Source organism: Erithacus rubecula (assembly GCF_903797595.1).
Source record: "Erithacus rubecula genome assembly, chromosome: 18".
Taxonomy (NCBI): Eukaryota; Metazoa; Chordata; class Aves; order Passeriformes; family Muscicapidae; genus Erithacus; species Erithacus rubecula.
The window spans coordinates 4,340,015-4,356,031 of NC_136670.1; the positions used below are offsets into that span (position 1 = coordinate 4,340,015).

The 16,017-nt window shown below is 49.6% G+C and overlaps 1 protein-coding gene across 1 annotated transcript in view; it reads left to right on the top strand.

Annotated features, from left to right (window-relative positions):
- PPP1R16B (protein phosphatase 1 regulatory subunit 16B) overlaps positions 1-16,017 on the top strand; it is a 54,874-nt gene that overhangs the window by 16,239 nt on the left and 22,618 nt on the right. Inside the window, exon 2 of the mRNA XM_079321491.1 lies at positions 750-1,150. Coding sequence (XP_079177617.1) covers positions 904-1,150 — 247 coding nt within the window. The 5' untranslated portion in view covers positions 750-903. The remainder of the gene's footprint in view (positions 1-749; positions 1,151-16,017) is intronic.

A 16,017-nucleotide genomic window follows, 5' to 3' on the forward strand; every position in this document is an offset into this window, starting at 1 on the left:
ACAGAGCTGAGGTGGTTTAAATGTTGTTAATACCTGGGAGCTAGGTCTGTGCAGCTGTCCTCAGTTGGGGCTGGAGGGGATGAGGCAGAGCAGCACAGATGATGCTCCTGGTGGGTAAAAAACCTGCCTGGCCTCAGGGCACCAGACAGGTAGCCCAGATATCTCCATCCTCTGGCTTCTGTGTTATTTGTGCTGGAATGGCCTGGCCTGGTGTCTGTGACTGCCCTGGGCACTGCAGCCTCACTCCCCTCTGCCCTGTGCTTTGCTCAGGGAGGGAGTGCTGTGAGCAGCACTGTGGGGTGGGCACACCAGGGTGGTGGGGAGGGTGGATGGATGGATGGATGGATGGATGGATGGATGGATGGATGGATGGATGGATGGATGGATGGATGGATGGATGGATGGATGGATGGAAGTGCCAGTACTCAAACTGTTCCCAGCTTGTCTGACAAATGGTATCAACCTGGTGGGAGATCTTTGCTCATTCAGGCTTTATTCTGCCTGTAGAAGAGGGTTAATGTGAGCAGTAGACATGAACGAGGAAATTCTGCTTAATCAAGAGGGTTTTGCTGGGATGTTTGGAGTGGGGGAAGGGGGAAATCACCAAGGCCGGTAGGAACAATTAAAGCAATTAGAGCACGGTTAACTCAGCTGCCTTTTGAGGAGGTAGATGTTGCCTGTTGTGTTTTCCAGCAGGCTGAGCTCCTGTGCCAGATGATCCCTGATCTCTCCTGCTTTTCTCATTTCAGGTTCCCCACATTCCCACCGGACTCTGCCATGGGCCCTCCCCAGCTCAGCCTCAGCATGCTGGTATAGCAGCAGCTGGCTGCCATCCAGAGGAGCTGTGGTGGGACATCTCTTCCCACTGGAGCATCCTCCCTCTCCCCTGTCTGGGCAGAAGCCATGGATGCCCACGTGGACCTGCTGACCGAGCTGCAGCTGCTGGACAAGGTGCCCACGCTGGAGAGGCTGCGGGCAGCCCAGAAACGGAGGGCTCAGCAGCTGAAGAAATGGGCCCAGTATGAGAAGGAGATGCAGCACAAGAAGAGGAAGCATGAAAAGAAGAGAAATGCAGTGAACAGAAAGAAAGTGTCTTTTGAAGCCAGCGTTGCTCTGCTGGAGGCTTCTCTGAGGAATGACGTGGAGGAAGGTATGGCGCTGCTGCCTGGCTGGCTTTGTCTGGCTGCCTGTGAGCTCCCAGTGTGAAACCCTCTGTGGTGTCACAGGCATCTGTGCTGTCACCCATGGGCTGCCCTTGCTGTGGTGTTGGGCTCCAAGGCATTGCCATCTCTGATTCAGCTCTGAGGTCCTCAAAGCCCCGTGGGACAGCAGCGTTACCTTGGCTGGCATCAGGAGTGGGTGCATGGCTGCCAGGATGGGGCAGGAGCTGTGCCTGAGCTTTGGGTGAAGGAAGGCAATTTTCATCTCTTTCCTTCTCACACTTCCTACTCACAGGAGGTGTGAAACACTTCCTTGCCTTCTGGGTGTGCCTCTCAGTGGTTTTGCAGAAGTCTGTCACAGGGATTTACACGGTGTAAATCTCTTCAGTTTCCCTGCTTGAGGGCATGGATTCAGAGCTGTGTGAATGTATGATATTTTATCCCAAAATACTGGGAAGCACAGCTTTGCTTAGTTCTTCCTGAAGAACAGAACTGTAAATCGTTCCAAAATTGGTTTAATTGCACTGTTTCAAAGTGGATGAAAGTGCTTTGCTTCTGCTACAAAATCTGAAGGGAGGAGAAAAAAATATGTCTAAAAGTCAATAACCATTAGCCTCAGCACAGCATGGGGGAAAACCTGTGAGCTCTGGGGAGCTGGAGAGTGCTTCTCTGCAGAAGAGTAAAAATATCTTTTGCAGGAGAGCTAGAGCAGCCTTTGGGGTTGGTGCTCTGCAAGGCAGTGAAATTGGTGTGATCTTCCTGATCCCTTGGCATGGCAGAGGAGGCTGCTTAGGAAACCTGGCCAGCTGAGCATCTCTGCTAGAGAATGTTGCTCTATTTCCAGCACCCTCTGCAAGAGGCAGTGTGTCCTTGCAGGGTGGAAGGCAAGGACCTTGTCTTGTCTGGTGAACAATCTCCCCAAAGCCATGTCCCTGTTTCTGAGCAAGCCTTTTCTGCCCTGTAACTTGTCCTTGTGTGTGTTTTGCTCCTGTTTGGAAACAGAGCATGGACAGTGATGACCCTGCCTGGGCAGTGTCAGTGCATTTGCCAAGCCCTGCTGTGGCTCTGGTTCTTTGTGCATTTGTGACCTCCCTGAGACAGCAGACCTGTGATAATGCCCAGGAGCTGCAGGCTTTTATTCATTCCTTCCTTGCTTTAGAGGTTTCCTAGCTCTTTCCAGCTCTCTGCTTCAGTGGCCCCACGTTTGTGCTGTGGTTTTCCAGGAGGGCTCCAGCAGTGAAGCCAGCTGTGACTGCTGGCCTTGCCTGAGTGGGCAGGTTTGTGACTTGTATCAGCTCTGCCTGTGCTGGCAGGTGTTGGCAGGCTGTGGTTTGGGTTTCATACCCAGCTGTTCAGCTGCCAGTGACAGGTCACAGCGTTGGGACAGAGGGTGAGAGTTTCACCATCTTCCTCCTGTGTGGTGCCAGCCTCTGGGGCTGTGATGGCTCTGAAGGGGGACCAGCCTTGGAGTTTTGCTTTCAGCTCTTTCTGGTTTGGGATCTGGGCTGTTGGGAAGGAGGAAAGCTCCTCTCTGTCTGGGCTGCAGATGCTGTCTCATTTTGTGAGGGCTGCAGGAGTGTGGAGGTGTTTGTGACCATCCCTGGTGAGGGATGGCTGTGCTCCCTGCAGGCAGGGCGGGCTGTGTTCAGGCTGTCACACCAGTGTTCTGGGGCAGGGTCCTTGGACAGTGGTCTTGTACCACATGTGGACATGGATCCTTCACTGCTGAGGCTGCAGGATTGAGCTTTCAGCTCCCAGCTTCACTCTTTTCCTCCTGTGAGGGAAAACCCATCACTGCAGGTTTCTTTTGGCACCATAATCCTATTGACCTCTTGCTGTGGGCAAGCCCAGGCTGTGGGCTTGAACCAGCAGCTATTTCCAGTGTGATGCTGGTGATAAAACCCAAATGGTACAAAGCCACTTCCCTGCTGACAGAAAAATCAATCTCTCCACCCTCTGGAGAGGACAAGGGACAGTATTCCCAGGGCACAGGTGCTTCCCAAGTAGCTGGATTTTTCAAATGCCTCAAGTTTTTACAGTGAGTTTGTTTTGTGCTCAATCAATTTAAGTCCTGAAAGTGGTGTGTGGGCAGGTTCTGTGCCTGCTCTGCCCCCTCTGGGATGTGGGACCATTCTAAAGGGAGGAGGGGACAGAGTCAAACCCAGGTGCCAAACTGGCAAAATTCCTTGTCAAGAAAGTGTGGGAACTCGTGGGCTTTTAGAGGTCCCAGGTGATTATTTTGATATATGAATCATCTTTTGTTTCCATGTGGGATGTGGAGGGGGAGGTGAAATATAAATGATTAAGGAGTTGATAAGTCAGTGTGAGGAAGGTTGGAGCTGGGGGTGCAGCTGGCACGTGTCACCTCCCAGCTGCCTCTGGCTGTGCCATTCCCATTCCTTGTGACTTTTCTGTTTACTTTTATCATTCTCACCCCCAGAGGGGGAGAGGGGATGGTGGGAGTTGCTGTGCAATGAAATCAGGGGGGAGAAAGTGGAGTTGGGTACTGAGCTGGCTCTTTGTCCAGATGATGTCTGAGGCTGTGGTGTGCATGACTGAGGTCCTGGACATGCTGCTTCCCCTGCCCTTTGCCTGCCTCCTGCCCAGGTGTGATTGAGAGAGCTGCTGTGTGCCAGGTGACATGTGACAGCAAGAGGAAATGGCCACAAGTTGCACTTCAGGGTAGACTTAGATTGGTTATTAGGAAAAATTTCTTCACCAAAAGGGTTGTCTGGCCCTGGCAGAGGCTGCCCAGTGCAGTGGTTGAGTAACCATCCCTGGAAGGATTTAAAAAATGCATCAATGTGGCAGCTGGGGACATGGGTTTGTGGTGGCCTTGGCAGTGCTGGACTAGATCCTGGAGGGCTTTTCCAACCTTAATTGTTCTGTGGTTCCATGGTCCCAGTGGCAGGACTGAAGGCTCCTGGAGACCATCAGCCCCAGCGTGGCAGGAGCTCTGGAGGGGTGATGGCTCCTGCCTGCTTGCTTCTCACATCTTCTGCAACAGATCTGTCAAAACATCCCAGGTTTTCCAAACAAGCTGCTATTAAAAGCTCCTCTGGATCTCTGCTGGCAGAAGGGGGTAGGGAGCACGCTGCAGACACGCTGGTGGCAGATGTGAGCAGGCTGGGGACACTGGGGTGATGGCAGTGACCCCAGGCTGAGGGCAGCAGTGCCCTGGGCTGCAGGTGCTGCCTGGACCTTCAGCTGGGCCAGCTGGGCTATCTGCAGGCAGCTCATGGCTGAGCTCTGAGCTGGCAGAGCAGGGCACTCCCAGCCTGGAGCTGGAGTGTGCTGCTCTGTGGGAATGCTGAGGAGGGGCAGCACACACCATCACCTTTTCAAGTGGAGGTATGCTCAGGCCTCACCTAGATCTGGCCTCAGTCTGAGCTGGTTTCAAGGGGATGGTGCAAAAGGGAGGCCCCTCAGCCCACACAGAGCTTTCAGGGAGTATGGTGCTGGATGCAGCCTCTGAGCTGTTCCAATGGCTGTGAAGGAGTTGCTTTATAATGCAATAAAGGAATGCTTTATGAACTACTCTACTGATTGCAAAGATTTTGGAAGATTAGAAGTTGCTGAGGGCTTTGAAGCTGTTCTGTGAGGTGATGGACTGAAACCATGGAGAGGAGGCTGGTCCTGCCATTCCCAGGGCAGCACCTTGTCCCCAAAAGCAGCCAGGGCTGTCATGTCCAGGCCTTTCTACATCACTGAGCTTTTCTAAAAGTAGCCCCAGAGCATGGGGAGATGAGCTGGTGTTCTGTAAACTGAGAAAACACATCCCAGAGGTGGCTAAAGTGGCTGCTTGTACAGACATGTGGCATTTGCTGTCTGGAAGTCCCTTTGCACACCTGGGCTGTTTGCAGTGGGAGCTCCTGCTTGAGTGACACAAGCTGCAGGTGTTGGCACTGGCTTCAGGCTGAGCTGGGCTCTCTGAAAGAGCCAGCAGAGAAGTAGAGACCCCAAGGGTTGATTCACCTTCCAGCAGTGCCAGAGGTGCCCTGGTTCTGTTGCTCTGGGATGAGAGCTGCCTCCCCCAGGCACTGCTGCCACCCCCAGCGATGGCATCACTGCAGAGCCCTCCAGCTCCCACCTCCTGGCACTTCATCCTGCAAGCAAAACTTCATCTCAGCCAGAGTGTTGCATAAAGCAGCACTTCTGCAGGAGTTTAACTGTGCAGATCCTTATGGCTGGTGAGCCTGAAAGGGAAGGAAAACTCAGGTTTGGTGAGCTTGGACTCAGCATTTGGCAAAACAGTTCCCAGTGGCAGAGGGCAGAAGCTTGGAGCTCCTTGTGTGGGGGGATTTCCATGGGGAAAAAGCAACTTATTCCTATAGACACATGCTTCCCTTTGTGCCATTCTCAAATCCTCCCATTCTCAAACCTCCTGTTCCTGTGCCCTGGTGCCCAGCATGGTTCATGCCCTCCTGGGAGCATCCCCAGGCAGCTCTGGCCACACTCCCTTTGCACCTCTCTGGAATAAACCCAACCTTGTCATTTGCAAAGGCACTTTTAAAAGAGGTCCTAATTAGTGTCTATAAATTGCTTTCTTTAACCTTTCCAAGCTGATGTGATCTGTTCCCTTGTTACTTCAAACCTTTTATGAGTGCCTTTATTTTCCACATTATTAATCTCCTGAAGCTTTTTTTTTTTTTTTTTTTTTTTTTTTTTTTTTTTTTTTTTTTTTTTGTGGGGTTCCTGTGTCTGGGTCTGTAAGTGCATTTATCTGACTGAGAAGGTTTTTCCCCTGGGTTTTGTGCCCCTTGAAGAGCTCTGAAAAGATCTCTTATCACCATCAGTCTGAGTGTATATCTGGGTATTTGGGAATGGTTTGAGTCAGAAATTAGAAGTTTCTTTTCAATAACAAGGGCATTTCTCAAGTTTTAAACTCTCACTGGGTGTGGAAATGAGGGCTGTCCTCTTTAGGAAGCTGCATGTGGGAGCCCTTGGCAATGATGGATTTTGTTAATTTTGTTAATGGTGGTTGGTGTGTCTTCCAAAAGCAGATTCACATATTTGGCCACATTTTAAGTTGGCTTTTCCTGCAGTTTGGATGTGATGCCAGCGTGGGGTGATTTGCATATGGCAGCTAACTAGAAGCATCTGGGAGCATGAGCAATATTGAATCAGCAACTTTCTGTGTTGTCATAACAAGTAAATATTTTTAAAATTTTCCCCCCCTACTCACTGAAATCAATCAAGTGCTTCAAATGCCAACTTTCCTGTCTCAAAATTAACACTGAAAGTCCACCTAAATTTTTTCTGGGATGAGGCACTCTTCCCCCCAGATCTGGAGTCAACTCCTACAATTCATTTGACAACTTTTCTTTAAGCAAAAAAGTTTGATCAGAAGTACTTTTATTTCTCAAAAGTTGGTAGTTTCCATGTCATTTCATTTTCTGGCTTTTACATGTGTGTTGCCTCCCACCATTTTTGATACCACTGAAAATATTTCTGGTGGTATTTTCTAATAGGATTAAAGGGTAATGAGTAAACATTGGATTCAAACTGCTTGTCCTGCCAGTAAGAATGGTCTGTTTGGGTTAAGGTGTTTTTAATCAAACAGGGATTGACCAGTCACTGTTGTCAAGATTTTGTTTCTTACAAGAGGCAGCTTAAATCCCTTAATCCCATCCCAGCATTTGGCTGCAGTGTGTTTTGGAGGAGAGACTCAGCATCTCCTTGGTTGCATGTGCACCTGAATACAAACTGGACATTTCCTTGGTGTGTTTGGTGGTGTTAATGTGTGAGGAGTGCTCCCAAGGCCAGCTGGGCAGCAGGGAGAGGGGCTGGGAGTGCTCAGGGTGTGCCTGCAAGGTGCAGTAGGTAGGATATGTGAGGTCACCATCTGCTCTCAATCCCTGCCTGGCCAAACCACGGCAGGGAGGGCTCAGCAGGCAGAGCAGCCCAGTGAGCCCAAGGCAGATTATCAATGGGGCCTTAATTCACCAGGTGCCTGGACATGGCCCTGTCTACAGGTGCTAAATCAGTGGCATTTAACCTTCCCCTGCCCTGGCTGCTCTGCTTCTGACGTGGAGGCAGCCCTGCATGCCTGCTCCTTTCCTGGTGGCTGCAGAGCTGCCAAATGTCAGAGCCAGGCCTTCCAAACCTGGTGCTGCTGATATGACAGTGGCTCTTTCTAGCCTGTAACTTGCCAGCTTGGCTGTCCTTGTGTTTTGCCCTGGGGGGAAGCCCTGCCATGTGCAGGAGGGGCATGGCTGTGGCTGGGATGGGGCACTGGGAGCAGCACAGCTGGCTCCTGCTCAGTGGGATAACAGCTGGCAGGGCTGGTGCTGCAGCCCAGCCACATCCTTGCCCTAGCAGTTGGGACATGGGGTTTGTTTGGGTTTTTTTTTGTTGTTGTTGTTTTTTTTGTTTTTGTTTTTTTTTTTTGAGGCAGTGTTTCTGTGCTCCACTGTGAGTTTTGTCCCACTCCAGTAATGAGGCACCACCAGCTCCAAAGGAGACCTTGGTGTCTTCTGCATAATAAGCAGCACAACCCAGAGTGAAATAGTGAAATTTCCTCTGCTTTCTCTCCCTGGCTGTGAGCTCTGAGAGCCAAGGCTCTGTCCTGCTGTGGGGCTGTGTCCTGGGGTTTAATCCAGTTCCACCTGGGATGCAGGACATGAGCCTGATTGCTGCCAAGAGCTCAGTGGCTTTTTGCAGCATCATTCTGTTTTCAGGTGTATTTTTGTAAAACAACCCCCAACAAAACCACAGGTCTGCAGCCATGTATCTGATTGTTCTTTGCAAATGAATGTCTGTGGGGAAATGAATACTTTTGGGGGTGAATCCTGCTAGCAGGGTGAAATCTGACATTACTTCTTTTCCCCTGGTACAGTTGAAAATGTGTTTCCAGTCAGAAAGAACTTGTCTTTAAGCTGTGGTTGCAGGCTCTGTTTTCTTCCTGGTCAAGGAGAACTTGAAAAGTGGATTAAATCTATTTTTTTCCAGATTTAAATTCCTGCCCTTCTGGATTGAGGCCAGCTCAGCTGGTGTAGATTTCTCCCTCCTAGAATAATGGAAAATAGAGGTTGAGAGGGCCTCAGGAGGTCATGTAATCCACCTCCTGCCCCAAGGCAGGATCAACTGTATCTAAAATGCTTGCTAATGAGGGTGGAGTTAGGTATCTTAGTGTATTTATAGGCATCTCCACAACCCCAGAGCACATCTACCTGTGCAAGTAACCCTGCTTCTCATTCAGTTGTGCATATTTTTTCTAGTTGTTTATGTTTATCCTCCTTTTTTATTTTTTATTTTTTGCTTTGCATCTCATCCTTACACTTATTGACTGGGAGTTTTCCTACTTCAGTGAAGAATGCTCTAATTCTTTCTTTAATAGCAGTTGCTATGGCAGCTGGTTCAGGCAGTGCCTTATAGCCTAGTGAAGAGCTGCTTCTACAGACACTTCCATGCTTGTTTTTATCTCTGGAGCTTGGCCAGATCTTTGGGAAACATTATCATTTGCTGCAAATGTCTTGAGAAAAAATAAAATTTAAAAAAATCCGATACTGGTATATAAAAACATCACCTAAGCCTTGCCCACCCTCTAACCCAGCACTAAAGGATGCTAAATAGGCCAGGAAGCCAACTGTTTAATTCTGGCTGCTGGTGCATTTGTAATCAAGAGCCAAGATGCAATCAAGCACCTTGCACTTCCTTTTAATTCAGGGAACAAGAGCCCATGTGCAGTCTGAGTGAGCAGATGCAGTTTCCACTGAGGCCCCTGCAAATTGCAATTGTTGCTGGATTTGGCCTGTGGATTCTCTGGATAGCATGAAATAGGCTGGCTACAAATGCCACTCATGTGGGAAATGGGCTTGAGTTACTCTGGGGTGTTTCCCTGCTCTGAATATGTTTTTATAACAGTTTGCAGCGTTTCTCAGTTTGGCCAAGGTTTTAAAGCTAAGCCTTAATTCACATTTCCCTGTGGTCTGCTGTGCTGGGCTTTGCTTTCAAAGTGGCAAAAAGGTCCCTGCCTTGAATGTAACAGCATCAAGCTCTGAAATGTAGTGGGAAACTTCCAGTCTCATTTGTCTTTGTCTGCCTTTACCTGGGCTGACAAGAGAAATCCCATTAATTAAAAAAACCACAGTCCTCCTTCATAATTAAACCCCAAGCAACCCACCCACCAAACAAAATAACACTCACTTTTTTTGTCCTATGGGCTAGTGCTACAGAGTTCACCTCAAAAAAAGGGAGACTAGAGCAAGAATTAATGTGGATACATCCACGTTTTGAATGGGTGGGGATGATTGTGGCCCCTTCAGAGTATTTCCCTTTAGAGCAGCAAGGGTTAGAGGTGAGGTGCTGACACTTTCATGGTTCTGGTTGCAATGACAAGGACTGATGGCTTGGTGTATCCATGGTCTTCTCAATTATCTGATCTAAAGGATTCTCTGTGTCAAACCTGTTCTTATCAATAACAGCAAAATTTTTCCCTATTTATAATGTTGAATGAAAAGTACCAAGTGCACAGGAATGGAGCAGCTCTGCTGCACCAAGGTTTCATTGCTCCAGGGTGTTTGTGGTTTGCCCAATGCCTTGGGACAAGGAATTCACCTGGAAATCCATCCCAGCCCTCAGCCTCTTGGGGCTGGAAAGGAGCAGTGCCCTGCAGTGAAAAGCAGACATTTCCCTGGTTTGGGGGATGTGGAGAGAGCTTCCTGTGTCTGTCTGCCAGCGCTGGGTTCAGATCTTTGTGCTGTCAGAGGGGACAGGTGGGAGCTGAGCTGAGCCCATCAACTCACAGGGAGCAGGAGCTCACCCAGGAGCTGGGCTGGACAGCACTCAGTGCTCCATGGACAGCAAGTTTCAACCTACTTAGAGCTCAGGCTCGTCCTGTGCCTCTCAAACTTTTCAGACCTGGTTTATTTTATCATTTCAGATCCTGTCAGTTTGTCTTTAATTAGCAAGGCTAGAGCAGGGCTCCGTGGGAGCTTAAATGGGCCTCTTGTTTTAATTAAAATTGTGGTGTAGCAGCCTGAAATAGCAGGTGTTAGAAAGAGCCAGAGCTCCAGTGAAGGGGGACAGTCCCTGTGGATCTGCAGTGACATCTCCTGCCTGTCAGGCACTTATCACAGGGGTTTCTTTCCTCCTGAAGCTGATGCTGTCACAACACTGATGCAAGGCCTGAATGTGATATGAAGTTCCAGTCTAGGCTATCACCAGCCAGCTTCCAACCTGCTGCTGGATGCTGAGCCAAAACCACAGCATGTCTGGTTTGGGAGGTGACAGTGGGTCATGGAGAGGTGCTGGAACTCCATTTTGCTTTTATTAAAAGGGCAACTGAGTTTAAAATTTCATCTGAAAGGGCACCTAAGGAGGATTCCTTGTCCTTTCATAGGAAATTTATTTCTTATAACTTCAATCATGCAGTTGTGAAATAGCTATGACAAAGCTGCTGCTCTGTCCCTTGACCCAAATTACTCTAATTTGTGACAATTTTCTATCACTCTTCAGAGCCAGGAAAGCTGTTATCTGAGTACAGGTCAGCACTGGGTCTGTAGCATTAATTCAAGACTTGGGTCATCATTGCAGTGTCTCAGTGCTCTAGGGTTTGCCATGTGTTCAGTAATGGGAATGTTTGCAGCATTGATCTCTCAGTTACCCTATGGGGAACAAGTGAACAGGAAGTACTTCTTGCTTGGCTTACATCCAGAATCTTGTCTTGTAGCTCAAGGGTGATATTTATTGAGTGATTTTTCTCCTGTGGGGTGGGATTGACAGCCTGGATTGCAGATAGAGGTGGAAGGAGCTGTGTCCAGAGCAGGGCAAGGGTGCTGAGCCAGAGGATCTGGCTTTGCTTGATCCTCGTGTCATTCTCATGGGGTTCAAAGCTTCCACAAACACTTTGCTCACTCAGCTGTCCTGGCCCAAGCTCTGAGAGGAGCACCTTCAGCTGCTGGGGGCTTCCTGGGGATCCCTGAGCATTTTGGCAGAGACCTCTGAAGATATTTGGGTGTTTTGCCTTTAGTGCAGTCAGTTTGGTTTGGTCACCTAAAGCATGTTCTTCATGGGATGCAGAGTGGAGAGCACTCAGCTCCTTCCTGCTGGATGCTGCTGTGCAGACCACCCCTCTAATCACTGCCCCATGGCATTAAAATATATTGACATGGCTTTTTGAGTCCCTCAGAGGTCACCCTGGTCAGAACCAGGAGTTCCCAGCAGCAGTGGAAACATCCTGTGTGTGCCATGGGGAGGAGTGGTTCCCTGGGACAGCCAGTTCCAGTTTTGGAAGGTGACCCTGGTGCTGTGGGCTCCCCACCCTCCTCCTTCCCTTCCTGCAGGAAGGGCCTGTGGGTTTTCCAGCCATGGAACAGGAAAGAAGTGGGGATCCTGTTTACCCACCCCCTGAGCTCCCACATCTGCTGACAGCTCCTCCTGCTGCTCATGGCTGTGTCATTCCTCAGTGTCCTGTCCCTGCTGTACCCATGAGCTCTTCTTGGAGCATCCTGTGAGGAGGTCCAGAGGTGCCACAGCTGGACAGACCCTCCAGACCCAACAGGCTGAGCCTGGGCTCTGGCTCCTGTGTGACTGGGACATGGGAACAGCAGCTTAGTCACCCAGGGGTCCTGGGACTGGAGGGCACAAGAAAAGTGTTTACTGGCACTGCTGTGGGCAAAGTTGGTTTTGCCCTGTCTCAAAACAGCTTCTGTGTTAGATCCTGATAACATCCAATGCAATATCAGCTCCTTGGGAGCTGTCAGGTATCTGACACAAGCTGGATTGTGGGGGTTTGGTGGGACTCATACAAAGTCTCAGCCAAAGTATGAGAGGACTTTGGGCTCTTTTATTGGCTCTTTTTATGGAGCTGTGAGAGGGTTTGCTGGTGGAAATGCTTATGGAGTGGGTGAAAGGGAGGCTGCAGGTGCCACTGTCAGAGCAGGGTGAGTGGTGCAGCCTGCCCTGGCTCTGGAACAGCCTCCTCAGCAACCAAGAGCTCTTTAGATTGGGCACAGTTTGTGGTGTAGAGTGATGGTGTAAAACACTGCCTTGGGGGCATAGGTGCTTACCTGAACAAAGGTGTCACACTTTTATTTGCTTTGGAAAAAGGAGTGTACCTATGCTCACACATCCCCTGGGACACTCACAGCTCTGGAAAGCAGCAGGGCTGCCAAGAGCATGTGGGGACACAGCCAGGGTGGCTTTCTCTGAGGCTGCTGGTGGCAGGGAGCTTTTGTGCTGTCATTGTCTCTGGGCAGTGAGTCGTTCCCCTGGGGTTTGGGGACAGCAGGAGTGGCTTCATGGAGATTGTACCCTGGCACTGTGGGTGCTGCTGCAAAGGCACTGCTGTGGCTGTGCTGGCCATGGCTCAGGGTGCTGGGGGTGGCTAATGGCAGCCTGGGCACCCAGAAGGGCACTGAGGGAGCAGGGTGTGTGTCCCTGTGGCAGGCAGGTGCTCCTGGGGCTGTGTGTTGTGTTCCTGCACTATTCAGGGCTGCAGCACCCCAGCAGCAGCACTCAGGTGCCCTGCCTGGTGCCAGGGGCCATGGAGCCACAGTTCCTGCATCCTCAGAGCAGGATGCTCAGAGAGCTGTGCAGGGCCCAGGCAGTGCTGGCCCCAGCTCTGTGCTCTCTGAAATGGCTGTGCCAAAAGCTGGGCTCTGGCAGTGTGTGCCTGCCCAAGCAGGACAAGGTGCCCCCATGCAGGGAGGGTGGCACTGCCAGCAGCACTGACTATCACCTACTCTATTTAATTGAATTTGGGAGGCTATTTTTTTTATGGCCTATTTTAATTTTTTTTTTTTTTTTTGGACAGTTGCTTAACTGGGAAAGTAAACTGGAGAAAAGAAGCTGTCCTTGTTTAAAAGGGTCTACCCTTAGCCCATAAATCTGGGCCAGATCTACTGGTACATACTGATGCTTTATGCAGCCCTGGAAAGGAAAACAGGCATAAATATCACTTTATAGCTGTTCTGCTTTGCTCCATGAATCTGGATCAGTGTCTCTCTCCCTCCTAATCGGGTTAGTTTTCTTTTGATCTACCTCTGTTAAGGAAATCTAAACTGATTTAGCTATTCCCATCCATTTTCCATTTGCCTGATGGCTCTTTCCACAAGGCTGTCTCAGCTCTACCCTAATTACTGTTGAGTTGTCTGATGCTGTAGCAGGTGACTCTCTGCTGTAGAACTTTGTAAATCTTAACCAATATTCACTGGGAGTTTATTTGGCAGATGTTTTGTTTCATTTTTGGACAGATTAGTTTTAAGTTGGCAAATGCACTAGACTTAAGGAGAAGACAATTGCTACTGGCTGCCAAAAAGAAAACACTAATTATCAATCATGTTTTATTGAGCCTCTGTTGAACTGATTTGCTGTAGAAAACATAATTTTCTTCTACTCTAGCTTCAGGACATCTGATTTTTGAGAGTTCTGCTCTCTTGATAGCCATGATGTATGATACAGCATAGAAGAGAGGAAGGATTAAAATCTGTAACACTTGGAATTTTAATTACCTGCTTTTAGGGACATAAAACCATTTTCCAGGCTGATGTGCCATAAAACCATTGCAGACACATCTTCCTTGTCACTTTGCATGAGGAGCCTGTCCCTGCACGTGATTTACAGCAGAGTTCAGTGAATGCCATGGCTTGTTTGTTTGCTCTCAGTAGGTCCCAGTTTTCAATGCTGTGAGACAAGATAAGAGCAGCTGGGGGAAATCTCAGTGTTCCTGCCTTGCTGTGACAGGGAGCAGCAGCAAAGCTGCTGCCTCTGGAATCACCCACGTTCTGCAAAGCTGCTGCTACAGTCATTAAGTAAAGCAGGTGTTCAGTGAGTTATCATCCACTGTGGTTACATGTGATGCTAAAACCTCTCTCACTGTGCTCCTGGTGTCTGTACACACTCAAACTACCCCCTGGGAAAGGCAGGTGGGGTTGAAGCAGCATCTTCCCAGCTCATGTAGCCCCTTCCCAACTGGAGACTCTGCTGGCTTTTCTCTTGTGGTGAGTCCAACAGGGCAGCTTTTATCCAGCTGTTTGGTTTTTTTTTTGTGAGAGTGCAGTGTATCTGTGAGGGGAGATAGTGCCCTGTGTGGTGTGGACACGTGGGAGCTGGCCCAGGAGTGTGGCCAAGTAGGACTGGTCAGTGGGTCAGCATAGCCTGGCCCCTGTCCATCACTGCTGGGAATGTGCTCCAGCAACAGCAAATTTCTCCTTATTTTCAGCAAGACTGTAGGAAAAGAAGGGATTTCCAGCCAGGGAGCTGGGAAACCTTGTCATTCAGATCTAGTCCACTCTCTGAATAAACTCCTTGATTTAAACACCCTGCATTGGGAGGGAAGGATCAGATGGTTGCACAGCATCTCAAAACTGCTGACAGTGTAAGGACCTCCTTATGAGAGCTTCTGTTCATTTCACAGTCCTTTGAAGACCCCCCTTCTAATGCTTTTTGGAATTTTACTGCAGAATGGAAACCCAAGGGAAGCTTTGTGCATCTGAGCTGCTCTGGGGCTCAGGTCTGTCCCAGTTCCCCTCTAGCTGGGGCTGTCCTGGCTGGTGCTGGAGTGGAGGAGGAGATGGCTTTGCTTTGCCTCTTGTCCCATTCCCAGGGTGACTCTGCAGTTCCCAGCTGCTGTGATTTGCCTGCATGTGCTGAGCTTTCATCTCTGCTTTTATGGGCACGTTATGTGTTAGACTCTCTGGTGCAATATATTCTTCTTCTTAATGTCTTTGATGCTGCTGTGCATCACAGGCACAGGACACCTCAAAGCAATTGGTTTGATGGATCTGTGCAGGGAAAGAGCCCTCCTGAGGAGCTAGGGTCACACTGGAGAGCAAGGCTCCAGCAGCACAGAGGTCAATGCTGTCTGTCCCAAAACCTCTCAGTGTCACCTGGCTGTCCCCTTGGTCCCTGGAGCCCACACAGGTGTTGTGTCCCCAGAGCAGGCTGTTTGCTGCAGGGAATGTGTGTGCTGGGAATGGTCCCTTGCTGCAGTGCTGCTGCTCCTTTGTGTGTCCTTCACCCAGAAGATGTGTGGAGAGCTTGGCCACCAAAACAGATCCATCCCTGAGTGGCACAGATGGTGCAATTTATGCAACCAGGGCTCTTTTAAACTCACTTTTTGGTGGTGGTCATCCTCCCAGCCATGCTGGATGGAGGAGAGGTAACAGTGCTGTTGGGATGTGGAGCCAAACCAGGGTTACAGCTGTGGGAGGAGGCAGCACAGGGCAGAAGCTGTGTGCAGCCTCACTTCTCAAAGGGGAACAGCTAGAATTTGGTTCAGGGTTTGTAGGTCAGGTTTCCATTATACAACTGAACTGGTTACTGCTCTTGTGAGATCCAGACCTCCTTGGATGCTCCTGGTGGGGTGGGCTGCTTTCCCTGGGAATGGTTCTTTGTGATCAGATGAACAGAAAGAAACAGGATTTCTCTGTTGTAGCACTGATTGGGTGCTGATGGAGGGTTGGAGTGGGAAATGTGGGAAACATATAAAAAGCATTTTTTGCAAACAACTGACTGGAAAAATAATAATTATTTTCTCTATGTTTTTCCCAGACAAAAGTGAACCAAAAACAGCTGTGGAGGGATCTTGTGCTTGATCACAGATCTAGCAGTGAGAGTCACTTCTCCTGCATCTCCCAAAACAGACACAGGTGCTCCTGGCACAGGTCACACTGAGCATGTGGGGATCTCTGCCTTCAGGACAGGATGTGTGAGGAAGGTTCTATCCTTGGTTTGGGAGGGAGAGTACAACCCTCCCACTACATTTCACAGGAGATTAATGGTCCATGATGTCTCCAGGAACCAGAACTTGGGCTGCTGTCCTTGGGAGGGTCTGTAAGGGCCCTGTCACCTTGGCCCTGCTCCTGCCAGTCAGGGGCTTGCTCTCAAAAAGGTGCTCAGGAGGATGCTCCAG